Below are 22723 nucleotides of genomic sequence, written 5' to 3'. Positions count from 1 at the left end.
GAACTGCCAAGCTGGTTTTTAGAGTGGCCGTACCATTCTGCATTCCCACCAGCAATGTTTGAGTGCCCCAGTTTCTCTGCATCATAACCAACATTTATTTTGTCACAATTTTTTTTTTTTTAATTTTAGCTCTTCCGATTAGGGTGTAATGACCTGTTATTGTGGTTTCAGTTTGCATTTCTTTGATGTCTAATGATGTCGACTATCTTTCATTTGCCATCTGTGTATATCTATATTCTCTTAGGTGAAATGTCTGTCCAGTTCCTCTGCCCATTTTCTCATTGCCTGGCTGATTTTTCTGTTCAGTTTTGAGAGTTCTTTATACATTGATACTCTTTATTAAGCGAATGGTTAAGCAAAAGGTAGACATCTATATCTTGGAATGCTACTCAGCAACAGAAATGAATAGACTTTTAATATACAACAACTTGATGAATTTTGAGAGAATTTTGCTGAGGGAAAAAAGCCAATTCCAAGCTTACATGCTGTATGATTCTATCTACATCACATTCTTGAAAGGACAAGATGTTCCCAGGAGGGGAAACTGCGTAAAGGGGACAAGGGAAACTCTCTGTTCTTACAACTGCATGGGGCTCTAGAATTATCTCAAAATAAAAAGAATAGATTAAAAAAAAAAAAAAAAGTCCCACGTCAGCTCATGTACTCCTGCCAGAACCACCCCTGGAAGCACCTGCAGTCCTCACCCCCACCCAACTTCCTGTGCCCTTCCATTTTAGGCTGACAGGAGGGTGACAGCTGATGAAAAACCTGGATGGACAGGAAGACATGCGCAGTAGTGCCCTTCCCAGTCTAGAAAGAGTTTTGTCTTACTGACCGAGGTGTTACCACATGCCTCCTCTGCCCATGTGACACGTGTGTCTTCTCCCGGGCCGTGGAGGAGCGCAGCCACTATCCCATAACTGCGTCCCCACTTCGGGCCCTGGATCGTAATGCCTCACACACGAAAGCAAACACTGGCTAAGTGATACTGACATTCAATATTTACCTGCTAGAACAGCAACCACATCATTTTTAAACCTTCCCAGTAAAAATCTCCACCAAATTATATCCTCGGCATATCCAATCTCCATTATTTAAATAAAGATGGAAGAAAAAACACCTATATGAAACTTTTTAAAAGCTTTTTCTATATGGCTTCTGAATTTCTAGAAGTGTGATCTTGATACGCCCACAGAAGCTGTTTCCATCCTACAGATGCAGACTTCTCTGTAATTCTAATCTCTGAAAATCTCTGGCCCTACCTTATACCAGCTAGCAGTAGCTAATCACTCTATTATACCAATTTGCTTGCTTCCTGTCAAATCCGAGTGCCACTTATAGGACAGAAGGAAAAATCAAGTAGGTGAGAGTAAAAACAAAACAAAATAAACAAAAAACACTGTGCCCTTTACCACTGCTCATCTGTGTGGAGGGAAGTTTCTTCTCATTTATCCTCTCATGGTTGGTGGGAAAGGCAGCCATCTCTCTGTCTACTGATGATACCAGGCTCTCCAGGGTAGGGGCATCTTGGGCAGGATGTGCCAAATATGTCTCTTTGGGCATCTGGACCATGAGGCTGGACAGTGTCTGATCTAGAACATCTTCCTCAGCAATATAGGTGTACGGACAGTATTCTCGGGTCCTGGAGTAGATGTTGGCATTGTCATAACAATCGGAGCAAATAACCCGGGTACCAGGGCCACCTGATGACAACACAGGAAAGAATCCTTCAGTTAAGGAGTCAGCTTTGCCCATCACCAGTTTTCTACACCAGCTGTCACCATTATCCCCACAGCTGGCATCGATTCAGCACTTACTTGATAAACCAGGTCTTTCTGTGAATTAACTAATTTAATCCTCACAGCATCCCCATGAGGTAGGTACTAGGTACCCCCACTTTACAGATGGGGTAACTACAACACAAGAGATATGAGGGAACTTGCTCCAAGACACTGCTACAATACAGAGCTGAACTCTACACTCAGGCACTCTGGGCTCCAGAGCCCATGCTCTTGAATGCTACAGTAAACCATCTCTGTCCAGCCTGGATAAGGTCATGCCCAATTCAAGGGAACCAAGATAAGGCTGCACTGTGCCACAAGACACATGTTTGGCTGAAGCGAACTAAAGCAGAGAACAAGGAGTTATGAGGACTGCACTTTACAAAGCCCACATTACTTTCATGAGTCAAGGGATCAAGCAACACTCCTGGCTCAAAGTACCCCGAGAAAAAGCCTCTGATGGTCAAGAGTCCTGCCTGACACATGTGCACGTCTGGCAGAGGTAAAGTTTAATAATGAGCTCCCCAGACTGTTACATGCTTTGAAAACTGTTCAAAGAGAGAAAAGAGAGTGAGAAATAAAGAGCAAGTAACTTCTTGATCAAGCAACACTGTTAGAACTGGAAGTTAGTTTGGCCCAGAAAGCAGGGTTATTTCCCACCAATTCAAAGAGTAGAGGCATTTAAAGATTCTTCTAAAAGCTAGAGGTACCCAAAATAAAATCCAATTTAGCGATTAAACAGATAAACCCTGTTAACGCTCAGCCTAAAAAAAATCTCTGTACAAATAGAAAAGGCCTTTCATTTGTATAATACTTGAAGCACTACACCGATTTGTTGAAAGGATCTGTGAGAATCTTGAGAGAAGTCCTTTATAAAATATTGTTTCTTTATTTTAAAAATGAGAAAGTTAAAGCTCAGATTTAAGCAACTTGTTCATGGTCCCAGAGCCGGAAACAGGAACTAGGAATCAAACCCAATTCTTCTATCCCTCAATTCACCTCCCCGAGTTCTGTCACTCCCTGAGGGAAAGGAGGAGTGGGGAAGAGAAGTAGTACTAGAAATTGGGTTCATTTAATTAGGGAACATTTTGTATCTCTCTGATTTCTCCAACGTATGCTGAGAATCACCACTGCCCTTTAAACTTCAGTGAACATCAACCTGTCAGCAGGAGAGACAAACCTCCCCTGGATATGGCCTAAAGAGTGCTCATGTCTTAAAAAGTTAAGACACCTCAAAAAAGTTTCTAGAGCACCTCCTTCTCATGATAATACTTCGGTTTGGGAGCCTTTGCTGGGTACGCCAATCTCTTGTTTTGAGATGTGTTTCTCCTTTCTGTCAGATGATTTTCTTCTCTGTTAAGATTTTGGTCAATTTCCATCCTATTTTGCACGGAGCCAAATGTTTTCACGGAGTATCTTGCTTTAAAATGCTGCCTCAAGTGGTGCCTGGGTGGCTCAGTCGTTAAGTGTCTGCCTTCGGCTCAGGTCATGATCCCAGGGTCCTGGGATCGAGCCCCGCATCGGGCTCCCCGCTCTGCGGAAAGCCTGCTTCTCCCTCTCCCACTCCCCCTGCTTGGGTTCCCTCTCTCGCTGTGTCTCTGTCAAATAAATAAATAAAATCTTTACAAAATAAAAAAAAATGTTGCCTCAGGTTAATGGGGAAAACTACACATTGACAAATAAACTCAACAGAATAGGCTAAAATTGTAAGCATATACAACGAAGAGTCATTACCATCAGCGCCCTTGTGTAAATATCCATTGGCAGGAGGCATGAGTTGCTGATGACTGCCTGCCTCAGAGTTGCTGTAGCCTTCCTGTGGCTCCGACAGTGTTCCTTGGGAAGACAAGTAGCTGGGAATGTCTGCAGGCAGATTAAGCTCCTCTGTAAAAGACACATCTGTAACTCTCAAATAACGTTAGGCAACACTCAGAAGACTATTGTGCAAATGGGCTCCACTCTGATACATATACTGGCCAGGAAAATGGTATGTACCTAGGAACTCAACAAGTCTTAGAATTTCCCCCCAAAACTCTTTCTTGCTAAAATTCTTTTCAAAGCCTCATTTTAAAAGTATTACTGAAAGAGGCGAAACCTAAAGTCTTAAAATCTTATCCACAGGAGTACTTTCACAGTCTACCTGACTGAGCCTCTTCTCTTTCAGAATTTCGGGGGGCGGGGGGGTGAAAGGCCGATCCCAGTCAGAAGGGCTCCACTCTTCCCCCACAGAGAAGCTTGGATGGAAATGAGCCCTAAAGATTAAAGAAAGAAGGTGCACCTGTAACGTGTTTGTAAGAGCAAGGTTTTGGGGGACTGTCTACAAATTCTTAAAATTATTCATCAGAGAGGTTCCATTTTATCAAGGAAGGAGGACATTTTAACAAAAAAACTCTTCCTCCTACCACACATAAAGTATCAAAGCTCCACAGCTTTTAATATTTTACAATAAATTGTATACTACGCTCCTGACTCAAGTACAAGCCATAGGTGTCAACTGGGTACCACTCACCTGTGTTCGTGATACTATAGTCTTCATTCTTCCTTCTCATGTGGTAAATAACAATGACCCAGATCAAAGAGGTGCCCACAACACAGCAGACCACAACAATGATGACGATGCCAACTGTGGTCCAGCCATCATCTTCATGCCCAATGCTACTCTGGGAAGAGTCACAATTGGGGGATGAAATGACATTCAGGTAAATGTGACCACGTTCTGTCCCAAGGGTGTTAGACATAATGCAGGTGTATTTCCCAGCATCTTCCAGGCCAGCATCGACAATGATGAGAAGCTGGTTGGCTGCAGCAAAGAAGTGCCGTTCTGTCACCAGCAGGGGCCCATCATCTTTGGTCCAGTTGAGGCGAGGGGCAGGACTCCCTCCAGCTATGCACTGTAATACCGCAGTTTCACCTCGCGTTACTGTCTTGTCCTCCAGCGGTCTGATAAATGAGGGTGTCTCTAACAGAAAGATGTATAAAAAATCATGTTAAACCATTTTATTTCTTAAATCCTACTAAATCAGATGAATGAGGTGATGATGCAATACGTAAGCCCTTTCAGAGGCACCTGGGTGGCTCAGTGGGCTAAGGAGCCGACTCTGGATTACAGCTCAGGTCATGATCTCCGGGGCCTGGGATCAAGCCCTGTGTCAGGCGCCGCACTCAGTGTGGAGTCTGCCTGAGATTCCCTCTCTCCCTCTTCCACCCCCTAAGATAAATAAAAAAACCCTTAGAAAAAAAATAAGTAAACACTTTTATATACTTATGGGAAGATTAGAAGTTAGTGTTTCAGAAAAGCAAAAGCCTCAAAAATCTTATCTCACTAATTCTACCTTGGGCAAGCTATCCTAAGCAAGGAAGTCAAAGATTTATACACAAACAGGTTTATTATGAAACTAGTTGTAATTTTTAAAAATAAAGGAAAAAGATCTTTAAATCTAGCAGGAAAAGTTGTAAGTAAACCACAGTACAGGCACATGATATTTTCTGAAGACTTAATGACAGAGTAACCCTTGTGATATAATATTTAAGAGGATAAAAGTAGGTATACATAACTACATGAAAATGTTTTTAAAAAAGTCCAGAATATGCCAAAATCTTTTAACAGTGTTTTAGTGACTTTCCCTTTTTCTAATTTTCTATATACCCTAAATTTTTAAAACTATATACTTATTTTTCTGATTACACAAGGAAATAACACAAACCAACAAACTTTTAAAAAACCTAACATCTAGGGGAATACAGAACTAGAAAGCAGAATCTGCCTCTGAGTTGAGTCCCATGAAGACAGGTATTCTCATAAGAAAAAAAAATAGGCTTGTCAGAGGAACTCTTTAGGGAAAAAACATTTTATTTTACCAGAACATAGGATCAAGAGGAGTACACTGGAAGGAGAACAGAAAATCTAACCAGAAGATGGTCATTTTTTGTGCATTAAATTTTTTTTAAAATAAACTAGGAAAAAAACAAATTGTCTTGAGTTGTCTGTGAAGCAGTATAAAACAACTGCAAACTCACTGCTGAATAGAAAAAACATATATGAACTGAAAACTCCAGAAGGCGATGTAACAGGATAAAGGGATTTGAATTTTCAATTCATGTGATAAAGATCTCTAATTCTGCCCTCACTACTTCCCCAGGTTTCAGTTATCTGATCCACTAATATCCTAGGCTGACATAACCCTGCATGTATTGGCAAAAAAAAGTGACAAAGATAGAAGGATCACAATTAAAATCTCAAACTTAGGGGCGCCTGGGTGGCTCAGATGGTTAAGCGTCTGCCTTCGGCTCGGGTCATGATCCCGGGGTCCTGGGATCGAGCCCCACATCGGGCTCCTGGCTCAGCCGGGAGTCTGCTTCTCCCTCTCCCTCTGCCTCTCCCACTGCTCATGCTCTCTCTCTCTCTCTCTGTATCTCTGTGTCTCGAATGAATAAATAAAATCTTTAAAAAAAAAAAAATCTCAAACTTAGACTTTTTTTTTTTTTTTTTTTTTGCCATTAAGACCAGAGTAGACCCTTAATAAAAAGGCTCCAACCAAAGCAGGGACCCATGGGGCAGTACACATACCTAATACTGTGAGTGAGGCATTTGCTGAGAGGCCTCCGGCTATATTTTGTGCCATGCAGCTATAGATTCCCATGTCTTCTATTTTCACGTTGGCAATGAAGAAGACATCATCCTCGGGCATGACATGCATGCGTCTTTCTCGAGCCGCAGGAAAGTCAGTGCCACCATCTTTCTGCCAGGAAATCTGAGGTGCAGGGTGCCCCTCTGCAGCACACTCTAATCTGGCCATGGCACCAGTGCGAATAGTGAGATCCATTGGCGTTTTCAGGAAAGATGGCATCTCTGTTTCAAGAAAGATCCCCGAAACAAAGTGGATGGGGCGGTGGTAATACACACACACACACTTATACACACATACACAAAGTACCAACTCGTAATATACTATTTCTTTCAGAAGGCATGCTCTCTGGATTGACAGTAAATACAACTTCAGAGGCCATCTTTTCTCTTTGAACCTCAGAGTACTTGGAGTACAGTGATAACTCTTCTAGAATGCATGACACGTCTACCTATCTCTCTGATGGGGACAGGAAAGGTAGAAGGCCACAAACCTTTCAGAACTCCGTACATTTATTATGACTCCCTTACTTAAGAGACTAAACGGTGCTTTCCAAACTAACATCTACAAAGCCGTCATGGCAAATGCATGCAAAAAGAAATTTATACCAAAAAATAAATAAAATACAGAATACAAAAAATTTATGCCTTCAAAAATCTCATGAAACAACCCAGAAGTAAGACACAAGTATATCCTTTGGTTGCACAAAACCTAAAATGTTTTAGTGATTCAATCCGATAGGTGATCAATTAATCAAACTGTTTTGGAGAAGTTCTTTTTACAACCACAATGAAGAAGAGCATTAATAAATGATTCTGTGTGACCACACTTAGACATTGATCATGATCAGTGCACCCAGAAATGTCCTAAATACTCTGTTATTACAAAGCCCTGTGAACAGTGCCAGGAATACATTTCACAGTTTTCAGAACAGAATTATGGTTCTAGAAAGAATAGAGAATTTCAAAAGAATTTTTCCAAAAGCATAAGTAACAAGGAAAGCAGCCTATCTCCTGGGGCCATGGAATTCCCCCTTACCTCCAACCAAGGACCAATTAGGGACAGTAACTGGACAAAATGGTAATCCAGTCTATACATTATCACAACCCTAAAGACAAAACAGTAAAATCTCCCCTCAAATGTCAGGCTTAGCCTCATTTTCTTGGCCAAGAGGTTCAAAACCTGAACATGAAAAATCCTTCCAACTATAAAACTATCAGGGAGCAGAATTCCTTACCATTCACAGTCAGTTTGGCTTTCTGAGAATAATTAGAACCGAAGTGATTAGTAACGATGCACTGATATCTTCCTTCATCTGTGAAGTTCACATTGAAAAGATGTAAGACACTCGTATATTCTAGAGCTTCTCCAGCGTGCTGCTGATAACGAACAAAATTCTCGCTATCGATGTCATTCAGGATTTCACTGTCTTTGCGCCACATGGTAGACATGGGTGAATCACTGCTGCTCACTGCAGTGCACGTCAGAGTCACATTCGTGCCTCTAAGAGCGATTGTATTTTCAGGATGCATTTTTATCTGTGGCTTGAGAAAATCATCTAAGAGAAAAAAAATGGGGCAGGAGCCAAGTCATTTATTTATTTTTGCTTCTACAGATTTTGAAACAAATAATGTAAAATTGCTTGTTCTGTTTATAAAACGGCATATTAAGATTCACAGAGACTACAGGGCTAGAATCCAATTCCTTTTTGTTGAAAGATATGGAAAATGAGGCCCAGAAGGGTCAAACAACTTGTTCAGAGACATATAAGTTCCCAGCAAAGCCTGGACAGGAACCCAGGTTTTCAGACTTCAGGGTCTAGCATGTTTTCTACTATCACTCATGGTCACTTATGCTTAGAATGTACTTCTTAAGTATTACCAGTTACTGGGAAAAAAGAAAAACCTATATTCAAATTTCAAGACAACTTCTAATCCTATTAATTCCTGTGTATATGTAGAGGTTACATATATAAACATACATATGATAATACCCATTATCTTTTCTGTGCCAATATAGAAAATGGGGATTATAAACTTATATTTTACAGGGTGGACCTACTAACAAAACATTATTTGCGAGCGCCTGGGTAGCTCAGTTGGTTAAATGTCTGACTCTTGGTTTTGGCTCAGGTCATGATCCCAGGGTCCTGAGATTGGGCCCTGCATCAGGCTCTACACTCAGCACAGAGTCTGCTTGTCTCTCTCCCTCTGCTCCTCCCCGTACACTCTCTCTCTCTCTCTGAAATAAATAAAATCTTTTTAAGAAAATAAAATAAAACATTATTTGAACATACTCTGTATGTGCGTAACTCTCACCTAAAATAGTGAGAAGTTCCAAACATGTTAAATGTCCAACTAAAGATAGGCTTAGGATTGGCTAATAAACTACAGATTCATAAATAATAGTATGTTATTTATATGTAAAAAAACAACATAAGTATTTTGTGGGCCTGAACTTCCAGGATACTTAAGTATCTTTAAGTAGATTATAAACACAGATCTGACAATATATGGGTATCTAAATGATCAGATACTAGTGATATGGAAGAAAATACGCTGATGTAAAAGTTCTACTACCTAAAGCTAGGAATCAGTTATTCTACTTTAAAGGAAATTTAAGTGTAAAGGAAAAATGCCCAAGCTGAGAAAGAACAATATAGATATATACTTGAAATTATGAGTACTGGAATCACGACAACTTTTCCATGACTGTCCCCCCTCCCCCCCAAAAAAAACTCTAAAACCCTGCCACCACTTTAGTCTTAGGAAACTGCATCAAAGGGGGCGCCTGGGTGGCTCAGTTGGTTAAGTGACTGCCTTCAGCTCAGGTCACGATCCTGGAGTCCCGGGATCGAGTCCCGCATCGGGCTCCCTGCTCAGCGGGGAGTCTGCTTCTCCCTCTGACCCTCTTCCCTCTCATGCTCTCTGTCTCTCATTCTCTCTCTCTCAAATAAATAAATAAAATCTTTAAAAAAAAAAAAAAAGAAACTGCATCAAAAATAGAAACAATGTGGGGCGCCTGGGTGGCTCAGGTGTTAGGTGTATGCCTTCAGCTCAGGTCGTGATCCCGGGGTCCTGGGATCGAGCTCCACACTGGGCTCCTTGCTCAGCCGGGAGCCTGCTTCTCCCTCTCCCACTCCCCCCGCTTGTGTTCCCTCTCTAGCTGTCTCTCTCTCTGTGTCAAATAAATAAAATCTTAAAAAAAAAAAATAGAAACAATGTGAAACTGGTACATTCATACATTGTTGGTGACAACATAAACAAGTGCTATCTTTCTGGAAAATGTAGTACTTTTTAAAAAAAAAATCATTTTTGATTCAGGAATTTTACTGGATATCTATTCTAAGGTTAACAACCCTCTAAAGGGAAAGGCCTACATTCATAAAGATGCCATTATACTGACATTGAAAATGATCACTGAAGAACACACAGAGGAAAAAAACTGCTTATGATATATTAAGTCAAAGAATACAAAATTTAATCCACAATTACAAAATACAAAAATTTCAGAGAAGAACACGGAGAAATGGAAACAGATATGCTAGTTAGACAGCATCCTGGTTTAATTTTTTTTTAATTCTGTTAAGATAGTAAGTGTGTACCATGCATCTTTTCTAACCACAATGCTATGAAACTAGAAATCAACCACCAAAAAAATCTGGAAAAGAGCATAATATATGTAGGTTAAATAACATGCTATTAAACCACTAAATGGGTTGGGCTGCCTGGCTGGCTTGGTCGGTAGAGCATGTGGCTCTTGATCTCAGGGTTCTAAGTCCGAGCCCCATGTTAGGTGTAGACATTACTTAAAAATAAAATCTTTTTAAAGATTTATTTATTTGAGTATTTATTTGAGAGAGAGTGAGTGCATGCAGGGGGTGGGGGATGGGGGCAGGGCAGAGGGGGAGAGAGAGAATCTTTCAGCAGACTAAGCACAGAGCGCAGAGCCCAATGTGGAACTTGATCTCAGGACTCTGAGATCATGACCTGAGCTGAAACCAAGAGTCAGAAACCTAACCAACTGCGACATCCAGGTGTCCCCCCAAAATAAAATCTTTTAAAAAATAAAACAATGAATGGGTCAACCAAGAAATCAAAGAAGAAATAAAAAATTACATGAAAACAAATGAAAATGAAAACAGAGTCCATTATCTTTGGGATACAACAAAAGTAGTTCTAAGAGGGAAGTTTACAGCAATACAGACTTATCTCAAGAAGCAAGAAAAATCTCAAACAACCTAACCTTACACCTAAAGGAGCCAGAAAAAGAAGAAAACCCAAACCCAGCAAAAGTAAGGAAATAATAAATATAAGAGCAGAAATAAATGACATAGAAACTAAAAAAACAACAGAACGGATCAATGAAACCAGGAGCTGGTTCTTGGAAAAGATCAAGAAAACTGATAAACCTCTAGGCAAGATTCATTAAAAAAAAAACGAGAAGGGACCCAAATAAATAAGATTACTAATGAAAGAAGAGAAATAACCAACACCATAGAAATATAAATAATTTTAACAGATTATGAAAACCTATATATCAACAAATTAGACAACTTATAAGAAATAAACTTCTGGAAAACCTACCAAAACTAAAGCAGGAAGAAATAAAAAATTTGAACAGACCAATTACCAGCAATGAAACTGAATCAATAATCAAAAAACAAAAGTCCAGGACCAGACGAATTCACAGGCGAATTCTACCAAACATTTAAAGAAGAGTGAATACCCATTCTTCTCAAACTATTCCAAAGAATACAAGAGGAAGGAAAACTTCCAAATTCATTCCATGAAGCCAATATCACCCTGATACCAAAACCAGATAAAGACACTACAAAAAAAGAGAGCAGGCCAATATCTCTTATGAATACAGATGCAAAAATCCTCAACAAAATATTAGCAAACCGAACCCAACAAAACATTTTAAAAAATCATACACCGCCATCAACCGGGATTTACTCCTGGGATGCAAGTGTGGTTTAGTATGCACAAAACAATCAATGTGATGCATCCCATCAATAAGAGAAAGGATAGCAACCATATGATCATTTCAACCGATGCAGAAAAAGCATCTGACAAAATACAACATCCATTCATGATAAAAATCCTCTACAAAGTAGGTCTAGAGGGAACATATCTCAACATACTAAAGGCCTTATATGAAAAACCCACAGCCAACATCATACTCACTGGTGAAAAACTGAGAGCTTGTCCCCTAAGGTCAGGAACAAGACAAGGATGTCCATTCTCACCACTTTTATGCAACAGAGTACTAGAAGTCCTAAGCCACAGCAACCACACAACATAAATAAAAAGCATCTGTATAGGTAAGGAAGAAGTAAAACTTCCAATATTTACAAATGACATGATACTATATATAGAAAACCCTAAAGACTCCACCAAAAAAAACCCAACTAGAACTGATAAATGAATTCAATAAGGTTGCAAGAAACAAAATCAATGTACAGGTATCTGTTGCATTTGTATACACTAATAATGAAATAGCAGAAAGTGAAATTAAGAAAACTATCCCATGGGGCGCCTGGGTGGCTCAGTCACTAAGCGTCTGCCTTCGGCTCGGGTCATGATCCCGGGGTCCTGGGATCGAGCCCCGCATCGGGCTCCCTGCTCTGCGGGGGGCCTGCTTCTCCCTCTCCCACTCCCGCTGCTTGTGTTCCCTCTCTCACTGTATCTCTCTCTGTCAAATAAATAAAATCTTTAAAAAAAAAAAGAAAACTATCCCATTCACAATTAAACCAAAACCAATAAAATATCTAGGAATAAATTTAACCAAAGAGGTAAAATATCTGTACTCTAAAACTATAAAACGTTGATGAAAGAAGTTAAAGATGATGCAAAGAAATGGAAAGACATTCCACATTCATGGATTGGAAGAGCAAATATAGTTAAAATGTTTATGCTACCCAAAGCAATCTACACATTTACTGCAATCCCTGTATCAAAATACCAACAGCATTTTCACAGAACTAGAACAATCCTAAAATTTATATGGAACCACAAAAGACCTCACGTAGCCAAAGCAATCTTGACAGAAAAACAAAACTGGAGATATCACAATTACAGATTGCAAGTCATACTACAAAGTGGTAGTAGTTAATATGGCATAAAAACAGACACACAGATCAACGGAATATAAGAGAAAACCCAAAAATAAGCCCACAACTATATGGTCAATTAATCTTCAACAAAGGAGAAATGAATATAAAACTGGAAAAAGTCTCTTCAACAAATGGTGCTGGGACTACTGGTCAGCTACATGTGAAAGAATGAAACTGGACCACTTTCTTACACCATCCACAAACTCAGAATGGATTAAAGACCTAAATGTGAGACCTGAAACCATAAAAATCCTAGAAGAGAACAGAGGCAGTAATTTCTGACATCAGCTGTAGCAACATTTTTCTAGGTATGTCTCCTGAGCCAAGAGAAACAAAAGCAAAAATAAACTACTGGGACTACACCAATATAAAAAATTTCTGCACAGGGACGCTTGTGTGGCTCAGTCAGTTAAGTGTCTGCCTTTGGCTCAGGTCATGATCTCAGGGTCCTGGGACCAAGTCCTGCATCAGGCTCCTTGCTCCGTGGGGAACCTGCTTCTCCCTTTCCCCCTGCCTGCCGCTCCCCCTGCTTGTGTGCACGTTCTTGTTCTCTAATAAATAAATAAAATAAAATCTAACAAAAAAAAAAGAATTCTGCACAGCAAAGGAAACCAACAAAACTAAAAGGCAACCTGCAGAATGGGAGACGATATTTCCAAATGACATATCCAATAAAGGGTTAATATCCAAAATATATAAAGAACTGATACAGCACAATACGCCAAAACAAATAATCCAATTTAAAAATGGGCAGGGGCGCCTAGGTAGCCCAGTCAGTTGAGCATCTGACTCTTGGTTTCGGCTCAAGTCACGATCTCAGGGTCGTGAGATCAAGCCCCGCATTGGTCTGTGCATTCAGCGCAGAGTCTGCTTGAGATTCTCTCTCCCTCTGCCCCTCCCACTCATGCACTCTCTCTCTAAAGTAAATAAATAAATCTTTAAAAAAAAAAAAAAAATAGGCATAAGACATGAACAGACATTTCTCCAAAAAAGACAGATGGCCAACAGACACATGAAAAGATGCTCAACAGCACTCATCATCAGGGAAATGCAAATCATAACCACAATGAGATATCACCCCTACGTGTGTCAGAATGGCTAAAATAAAAAACACAAGAAACAAGTGTTGGTGAAGACGTGGAAAAAAGGAACGCTCCTGCATTGCTGGTGGGAATGCAAACTGATGCAGCCATTGTGGAAAACAGTATGGAGGTTCCTAAAAAAATTAAAAATAGAACTACCCTACAATCCAGGTACCAAAGTACCCGAAGAATACAAAAACAGGAACTGAAAGGGATACATGGACCCCTATGTTTATTACAGCATTATTTACAATAGTCAAATTATGGAAGTAGCCCAAATGTCCATTTATAGATGAATGGATAAAGATGTGGTATATACATAAAATGGAATATTATTCAGCCGTAAAAAAGAAAGAGATGTTACCATCTGCAATGACATGGATGGAGCTAGAAAGTATAATGCTAAATGAAATAAGTCAGACAGCGAAAGACAAGTATCATAAGATTTCACTGATATGTGGAATTTAAGAAACCAAACTAACGAGCAAAGGAAAAAAGAGAGAGAGAGACAAACCAAGAAATGACTCTTAGCCATAAAGAACAAACTGATGGTTACCAGGAGGGAGGTGGGTGGGAGGAGGCGATGGAGATTGAAGAGTACACTTATCATGATGAAAAAATAATAATAAAATGATTTTAAAAAGACAATGTGTAGTATACAGAATTTTAGAACAAAATACAAACCACAGACAAAATCTTTCAGGTCCACGTTCAGGATGCTCTGCCCTGCTAGCCATTCAGGGTGTGCACAGCTTACATTCACAGAATGCTGGAAGTTATTATCAACCAGCCACTGAAGCAACCACTTCAAATGGCAGTCACAGAGTAAACTGCTTGTGTTCAGAATCCTGCAGAAGCCAAGAAGAAAAGAAATACTGTTTACTTTTCATTCTGCTTCTTCACCATTAAAAGCCTGCTGCACACCCATGCATTTTTCTCTCCAAAAAATGTTCAACCTGAATCAAACTACAAGACAAATTCAGACCGTCAGCCTCAATTCCTCAAATATTTCAGTGTCATCCAAAACATTAAGAAAAGGGGCAAAACAAGGGTAAGGGACCTATTTTAGATTAAAGGAGACTAGACTCATTACCAAATGCAGTGCATCACTCTTGATTGGAAGGAAAATCTACAAAACATTTTTTGACATTGGGGATATCTGAGTATGGACTCCATGTCAGGTAATATTATTTTATCAATGTTAATTTAATTGAATGAGATAACAGTGGTTATATGTAGGAAAACACCCTTGTTCTTGGGAAATACATGCTGAGATATTTAGGGGCAAAGTGTCATGATGCCTGCAACTTACTATCAAATGCCTAAGCAAAGTAGTAGTGTATGTGGAGAGAAGAGAGAGAGATAGAAAGAGATGGAGAGGGAGAGAGAGACGGGAGGAAGGGAGAGACAGAGCACAAATTTAGCAAAAAGTTAACAAGCAGTAAATCTAGGTAAAGGGAATATGGACGTTAACTGTACCTTCCTTTCAATTTTCAAGTTTAAAATTTTTCCCAGAAAAGTTTGGGGGAAAGCTTACCATATACATTGCAGCATAGAGACATGTTTGTTGTGGAGAAGATATTTTCCACAAGAATACTCCACAATAATTCCATAAGAATTATTTTCAAATCATTTCATTACAATTACAAAAACATTTCAGTCCTGTGGCAATGTGTACTGCTTAACTTAAACTAGGAACCAGTGAAATTTTATTTGTTGTCTACGATAGGGCTATAAAACATATCGGAAAAATCAGATAGGTTTTCTCCTAATGACCCCATGAATGTCCCATCCACCTGGAAGTAGCAAAAGCAAAGATTTTGAGAACATTGTAACTTGCTTTGTGTGCATCACCAAAATCCTTATCTAGTTTTTAAGTATCTAAAATCTGATTCCAAAGAAGTTTCAGTCTTCAATGGTATCTCAAAAGCCTTATTTGACTAAGGGTTATTTTAATTAATCAGACCAAAAGTTACCTTTTGCATTTAAGAATTCTTAGGTTATATTCATTCACTGATAGACAAATATTTGAGTCTACTATATGCGAGACACTGTTCTAGGCCGTGGGGATATAGGCCTCACAGAACTTACACATTCATTAGAGCCAAGCAATAAACAAATAAAGGCAAAGTACAATGTCAGAAAGTAAGTGTTATCAATAAAAACAAAGCTAAGCAAAGATACAGAGAGGGCAGCTACTAGTTTAGATAAAGTGGTCAGGGAAAGATTCTTTGAAGAGATGGCATTTGAGCAAAGACCTGAAAGAAGTGAGAGAGCAAATCCCACAGAGACCTGAGGTAAGAGTGTCGCATACATAGGAAACTGTATGCAAAGGCCTTGAGGCAGACACGCCCAGTGTGCTTGAGGAAAAGCAAGAAGGCCACTGAGGCTAGAGCACACTGAGGGAGGGGACATGGGGGGGGGGGGACAGTGACAGGAACGAGGTCAAGGAGCTGGGCAGGGAAGACCAGGCCATGCAGATGCTTTACAAACTAAGAAGAGAACTTGAAGTATTTTCTCCATGTGTGTGAGGGAAGCCATTGGAAGGTTAAGAATAGAGGAATGATGTGGTCTGATTTATGCTGTCTTAAGTGTAAGCTGGACTCATGAGACATGGACTTAATCCTAATTCTGCTACTTACCTTAGGCAAAATACTTAATGTCTCCAAAATCTCAGTTTCTATTTCTGGAAAATGGGTTTGAGAATGCCTACCTCAAAAAAATTTAAATAAAGCCTTTAGCACAATGCCTGGACACAGATACCACTGAATTCACATTACTTCCCTTTACTTCTGCTTCTTTTGCATCTTTCTATCCTCACATGCTAACCAATCTGCCCCCAAGGACCTCATAGAATACCCTGCATTCTCTTGAAAAGTGTGTGGACAGATATACACCAAAATATTAATAGTGGCTGTCTCTGAGTAGTGGGGATCTGGGGACTTGCTCTCCTTCTTGCTTTAACTATATGTTTTCTAATGTTTCTACCATGATTATTTAAGTTTAATGCAAAATATTTTTAAATTTACATACAACTTTCCCATCTCCCCCCCAATATTTATGAAAAGCACTGTGAAGGATACCAGAACGCATAAGGATATATTTTAATAAATTTTGATGTAATAACAGTATTGTAAATATGACTTCGATTTAAAGTAAACCAAAAGCAATCACAATTTCTCAGTAAAAAAAGGTGTGTTAGAGGGCGCCTGGGTGGCTCAGTTGGTTAAGCGACTGCCTTCGGCTCAGGTCATGATCCCGGAGTCCTGGGATCGAGTCCCGCATCGGGCTCCCTGCTCAGCGAGGAGCCTGCTTCTCCCTCTGACCCTCCCCCCTCTCATGTACTCTCTCTCTCTCATTCTTGCTCTCTCAAATAAATAATCTTTAAAAAAAAAAAAGGTGTGTTAGAGTTTCCTCCATTAGCAGTTTGTTCAAACCAATTCTCAAATTACCAAATGACTGAAGACTGAAACTATACTATTTGCTTTCACCTACTACCTAAATTACATTTTACACTTAGCTCTTCTAATAAGCGTTAAAACTTTATTGGTGGCCCTCAGATTATCATGGGCAAAAAAAGGGTAATACTGATATGCACTAAGCTGTGCCCTTAAAAGTTAAACTGAGGGTTGCTGGAGGGGAGGGGGATGGGGTAGCTGGGTGCTGGGCATTAAGGAGGGCATGTAATGTAATGAGCACTACGTGTAAGACTGATGAATCACTAACCTGAACCTCTGAAACCAATAATACATTATTTTATGTTAATTAGTTAAATTTAAATTTTAAAAAAAGTTAAGCCCAGGAGAAATAACTCAAAATATCTTGACACCCCCCCCCAAAAAAAGAGCCACTTAAAAGTCTGGCAGAAAATAACTGATTCCCATAACATTTTTATTTTATTAATATTAGTTATTCAACTTTCACTATGTGCCAGCCTCTGTGCTGAGCATCTTCTCAAAACCTTCCAAAGTTTCCTAATGTATTTAGAGGAAAAAAAAAATCCAAAGTCCTCATGACTCATTAGGTCCTACGTGGTCTGGTTCCTGCTTAACTCCCTTACCTCACCACCTAACCCCTTTTCCTCTTGCTCTCTTCCAGCCACACTGATGTCTTCGCTGTCCTTCAAGCATAAGAAGCAAGCTCCTACCTCAGGGCCTTTTCACTTGTTTTCTGTGCCTGGAATGCTCTTCACCCAGTATTCAATGCTTTGCCCCTAAGGTCCAGACTCAAATGCTATTATCTTCAAAAAAAAAAAGCCTTCCCTCACTACTTTATCCAAAATAGCAATCCCAGCCACTCTCCATACCTGTGACCCACCTTTATTTTCCTCCAGAATTCTTATTACCTGATGAGATATTATATATCTACTAATTTATTCTTTGACTTCATTACGAGAATTTATTGTAATATGCTATGAGGATAAAGATTTTGTCTTGTTCACTACTGTGTTTTTAGCATCTAGGACAGTACCTTACGTAGCAGAGGATAATAAATATTTCTTGAATAAACAAATTATCTAGTTTTATCCTCACATAACTCTGAAGGAGGTACAACTTCCATTTTGAGAAGGAAAATTGAGTCTTAGACTAAATTTCCCCAACGTCACATAGCTGTAAAGAATGGAGCAGAAATTTGAAATCTAGGCAGTATGAACTCACAAACTTCTAGTGCATCTCAAACTACTTGTGATGAAGGACCAGTTTTATAATTTCCAATCTGTTGTAGATTAATACTTCTATAAAATTCAACAGAAGTGTCACAATAATGTCAAATTGTTCTAAAAGTTTCTAAATGCTTACTATGAATTTCTCTCCTTATCTCATCATGAACCAGTTCTGGTCCACAGTCCGTCCTCTGAGTGGCTTTTAAGCAAGGCGAGATCAACTGTTTTAGTCCACTGATTCTTAACACTGGCTCAATATTCAAATCACCAGAGTATAAAATTAATACCAATGCCCAACTAACCACCCCTCCCCCTCGGAAATCTCTAAAACAGTAACAGCAATTTTTTAAAAATCATGAATATGTGTTTTTCTAATACAACTATTTAACAGTGTTTGACCATTTTAGTAATTTGAAAAAACAGATTAGAGACATTCCCTCTGATGATACTGAAACTGCTAAATTATCTCCAACAAATTACCTAATACCTTAACTGTAATCCACCCTAAGGTTCCCACCTAAGGAGACTGGGAACACATTTTTCCAATAATCCAAAAATAAACAGGGGGGAAAAAAAGGAACAGGATATACTTAAAGCACAAGGAGCCATGCTAAGGTCTCTTTAACTGTAAGCACAGGCAAAACAGAGGGTCTTGGTGCCACAAACTCTAGGCTTTTCAATCTTGGGTTATTTTAAAATTATATCCAGCCACTAAAATAACTGAATATTAACATTTCTTTTTTTTCCTGCCTATACTGTGTGTTTTTGGAAACACATGGGTCACATTCATCACACTTTAAGCACAAGCATGGATAATGATCTAATGACTGGTGACAAAAAAAAACTTAAGTTACGTACAGTTCTTTCAAGCGAGTCTGAGAAAAAGCATTTTCTTGGATAGACATTATAGCATTGTTGTTCAAATCGCTGAAATGAAGAGAAATGAAACATTACCGGTCACCATTTCTACAATTAAATTAAATAAACACTTTAAATGGTCATGAGAACCTCTGCTAATAGCAAAGATTATTTATATACTGAGCAAAATGGATGCAAAATACTTACAGATGCTCAAGGGATTCAAGACCAATGAATGCTTTCTTTGTAATTGACTTAATTTGATTTCCTTGTAAGATTCTGAAATACAAACAGACCTTTCTAATAAAGCTCTCCACTAAGCAAAATTTAATTCATTAAATCAAACATTTACCTATAAAAAGTGAAAATAAGTTTAACATGGATTTTTTAAGAAAGCTGTGAACCTTTATTACCAACCAATGCAAAGCACAGAATGAAGGCCTCTATTAAGAGGCTGGAGCTCAACAAGGTGCCTGTGAATAGCCATGCGGACCCGTGATGCACTGCTAGATTTCATATGAGAAACTGGATTAGAGTCCCAATCTCTCCCTTCTTAGCAAAAGATCAGGTCAAAGAAATTCAGACAAGTGTGAAGCTTTGGAGAAATTCTCAGGTGAGAAGATCTAACATCTTACTTGAGAGAATTCCTCTCTTTCTAGATAAACTGTCCATAAATCTCATATGATTAAAAAGAATACTGGTTCAACTCTGGTTTCTCAGTGCATTTCTTTTACGTGAATAGAAATTCCAGTTCTATGAATAACCTCTTTGAGTACCCATAGGAAAGCCCTTTCAATAGAAAGTGTCCCACCACTAAATAAATTAAAAAAATTTAAAGCCACTGATAAACAAAAAACTTAATAAACAAAAAGCTTCCTCCTTTAGTGGGTGAGTCAAAAGGGTGACTTTCCAGCCATAGCAAAAAGACATAATCCAATCACATTTACAATTGGTTCTTGAAAATACACATATAGGCATACAAAAATATTATAAATACATACAATTTAGTGAGACTTGTAAGTCCAGCAAAAGCTTCACTAGCATCTTCTATGGCCCATGAAATTTCATTGTTTCTTAAGTTTCTACAAAAATGTCAGAGAAAGACAGGTTATGTTAGTTAAAAATGACCATGATAGCACAGGATATCATCCTGGTAATGGCATGCTAATTTTCATCCTTATTTTAACAGTTATTTATGAAGATGATTTGATTCTTCTTTTTAAAGAGTATCTGCAATAAGCAAATAAGAACTGATTCTCATAAGCAAAGGATTAAGCTGGCCTTGATAAATAAATTAAGCAACCTGCTAAGAGTATTAATCTTCCTACCTAATAGCCCCTAATTTTGTTAGCATATTAAAAATTATAGTCATGGTCCTGCAAAAAGCGGGATTTCAAGACGCAAGGGATATGGCTTACAAATGTGATTTTATACTAATGGGATTTCTGGGTGACCCAAGCCTTCCCGTGGGCCCTTAAGCCTAAAATGGCTAACAAAGAATAATGTCAGTATAAAGCTTCACAGTTTGACAGCAATTAAACACACCCCCCTGGGAAGCAAGACCGATACACCCATGCACTAGAGTGATCACTCTGCTATTTTTAAAAGGAAAAGTATGGATCTTTTAAAATCCACTGCTGCATTCTCAGAGGAAATGCAGTTGCACCACACAGTGTCCTGCTGGAAGAAGTATCAGTTATAGATATTTAATCACTTTTGCTTAAGTCATCTCATAATAAAACACAAAGCTCTTTTCTTTATTAATATATTTTTAGGTTATGTAACAGTAAAGAGATAAGAGATCACTCTTCCCCTTTACCTGTATCTTTACTTGAAGTGAAAGCTAACAGGTTCATTTCCTTTTACTAAGGAATAAACATTGAAACAACTCAACATTCCAAGATTTTCCCCCCTCCTCCAGAGTATAGCATAAACAGAACTCACTGACCAACAGGAGTTAAGAAGTATATATTCTAGCAGGAGTATTGGCCTAAAGCCAGAATTTTTCAGATCTTATCCTAATTCTGCCTTAACCATCTCTGTGGCATTAGACCATCATTAATTTCTGCAATCACTTTCCTAAACGTTAATACTAAAAGTAATAATCTGTGGTATACTGAAAGAAACTGCTTGCCATTCTTTGAACTGCCAAAAGGCTGCAGCTGCATTTGATATAAATTCCTGGGTTTGAACTGTTCTAGGTTTCTAATAATGTAGAAAAAAAAAAAATCACTTTTAATTTTTCAAGGCCAAATCTGAAGGAAGACTACCTCATTAAGTTAAAAAAAAAAAAAAATCACACACACTTGTGCAGGTATACATACCTTCACAAAATTATCATGCTTTCTTTCTCACTGATGGCTAGGTCCCAAAGTTGGGAGCCTGCCTCTTTTCTGAGACCATTTATCAACTCTGAGCCTGATGACCAAAAAGTCCCCTATTCAGGACCCTTAAGAATCTACAAATTCTACTAACTAGCCTTTTTCTCTTATTCTGCTCTATGTTTGAAATCACTATATTTCATTAAAATACTTCTTCATTCAATTATGTTTCATGACAAGGGTAAAACATCCAACTTACAGGACCCCAGAATTTTAGAGTTGATATTGCCTGTAGCAACCATTTACTCCTATATCCATCCTCTGCTGGGGGAAGACACACGCAAAATGACACTCAGGGAAGGTTAAGTGATCCTGTTCATCTGGCAGTATGGTAAGAAGCACATAAGCTTTGGCGTCAAACAGATCTACTTCTGCCTCAAACATTTACAAGCTGTGTGACTTTATCCTGAATGTGCCCGTTTTGTCTGATCTCTGAAACTTAAACAGGGTCAGGCCTGGTCAGTACTTGGATGAAAGACCAGCTGGGAATACAAGTTGTGTAACTTTAAACAATCATTTTAATCTCTCTGAACCTCAGCCTCCTGATATGGAAAAGAGCAATAATATCCTAGCATTCTGAAAGCACCTAACACACATCAGATCATTGATAAATATAAGTCTTTTCTGTTCTAAGTCATGCAGCAAATTAGCAACAATGAACAGCGCTCCTGGGGCACCTGGGTGGCTCAGTCGTTAAGCGTCTGCCTTCGGCTCAGGTCATGATCCCAGGATCCTGGGATCGAGCCCCGCATCGGGCTCCCTGCTCTGCGGGAAGCCTGCTTCTCACTCTCCCCTCCCTCTGCTTGTGTTCCCTCTCTCGCTGTGTCTCCCTCTGTCAAATAAATAAAATCTAAAAAAAAAGAAAAGAACAGCGCTCCTGCCAGAGCTGCTCCCACTACACATCCTGTATCCTGCTGAATGAGAAGTAGCGGTTTTCTGATAGTAGTTCAAGGTCAGAGGAACAAGAAAATATGCATTCTTGACTAGCAACTGTGTTTTATTCCACAGTAACTGGCACAGTAAGAGATGCTTTGTTTATTTGATTAAATTCAGAATTAAAGTACAAACTGAACTGGCTAAAGATAAATAAGATTTATGTCCGGGGATAGAGACAAATAAGACTGTCTTGCCCCAAAGTATAAGATAGAAGAAGAACTGCAAAATATTAACATAAACGTAAATGTGTAGCTTGATTAGCAGTTTTAATTTGCTTTA

At 38.9% G+C, this 22723-nt stretch overlaps 1 protein-coding gene across 5 annotated transcripts in view; it reads right to left on the bottom strand.

The window, feature by feature from the left end:
* Positions 1 to 22723, bottom strand: part of LRIG2 (leucine rich repeats and immunoglobulin like domains 2) — a 63547-nt gene that overhangs the window by 6753 nt on the left and 34071 nt on the right. For 3 of the 5 annotated variants that reach the window (XM_081815697.1, XM_081815699.1, XM_081815700.1), the window contains 9 exons: positions 20129 to 20209; positions 19335 to 19406; positions 19128 to 19196; positions 14291 to 14454; positions 7644 to 7964; positions 6349 to 6630; positions 4291 to 4740; positions 3516 to 3665; positions 1413 to 1703 (listed from right to left, as the gene is read on the bottom strand). In XM_081815697.1, the coding sequence (XP_081671823.1) occupies positions 1413 to 1703; positions 3516 to 3665; positions 4291 to 4740; positions 6349 to 6630; positions 7644 to 7964; positions 14291 to 14454; positions 19128 to 19196; positions 19335 to 19406; positions 20129 to 20209 (1880 nt within the window). Of the gene's footprint in view, positions 1 to 1412; positions 1704 to 3515; positions 3666 to 3921; positions 4034 to 4290; positions 4741 to 6348; positions 6631 to 7643; positions 7965 to 14290; positions 14455 to 19127; positions 19197 to 19334; positions 19407 to 20128; positions 20210 to 22723 lie in introns of those variants that run through there. The other 2 variants (XM_081815698.1, XM_081815701.1) reach the window with 2 other exon arrangements.

Source organism: Leptonychotes weddellii, chromosome 4 (assembly GCF_054177405.1).
Source record: "Leptonychotes weddellii isolate Sample4059 chromosome 4, ASM5417740v2, whole genome shotgun sequence".
Classification (NCBI taxonomy): domain Eukaryota; kingdom Metazoa; phylum Chordata; class Mammalia; order Carnivora; family Phocidae; genus Leptonychotes; species Leptonychotes weddellii.
This window is presented reverse-complemented; position numbering and strand designations above follow the sequence as displayed.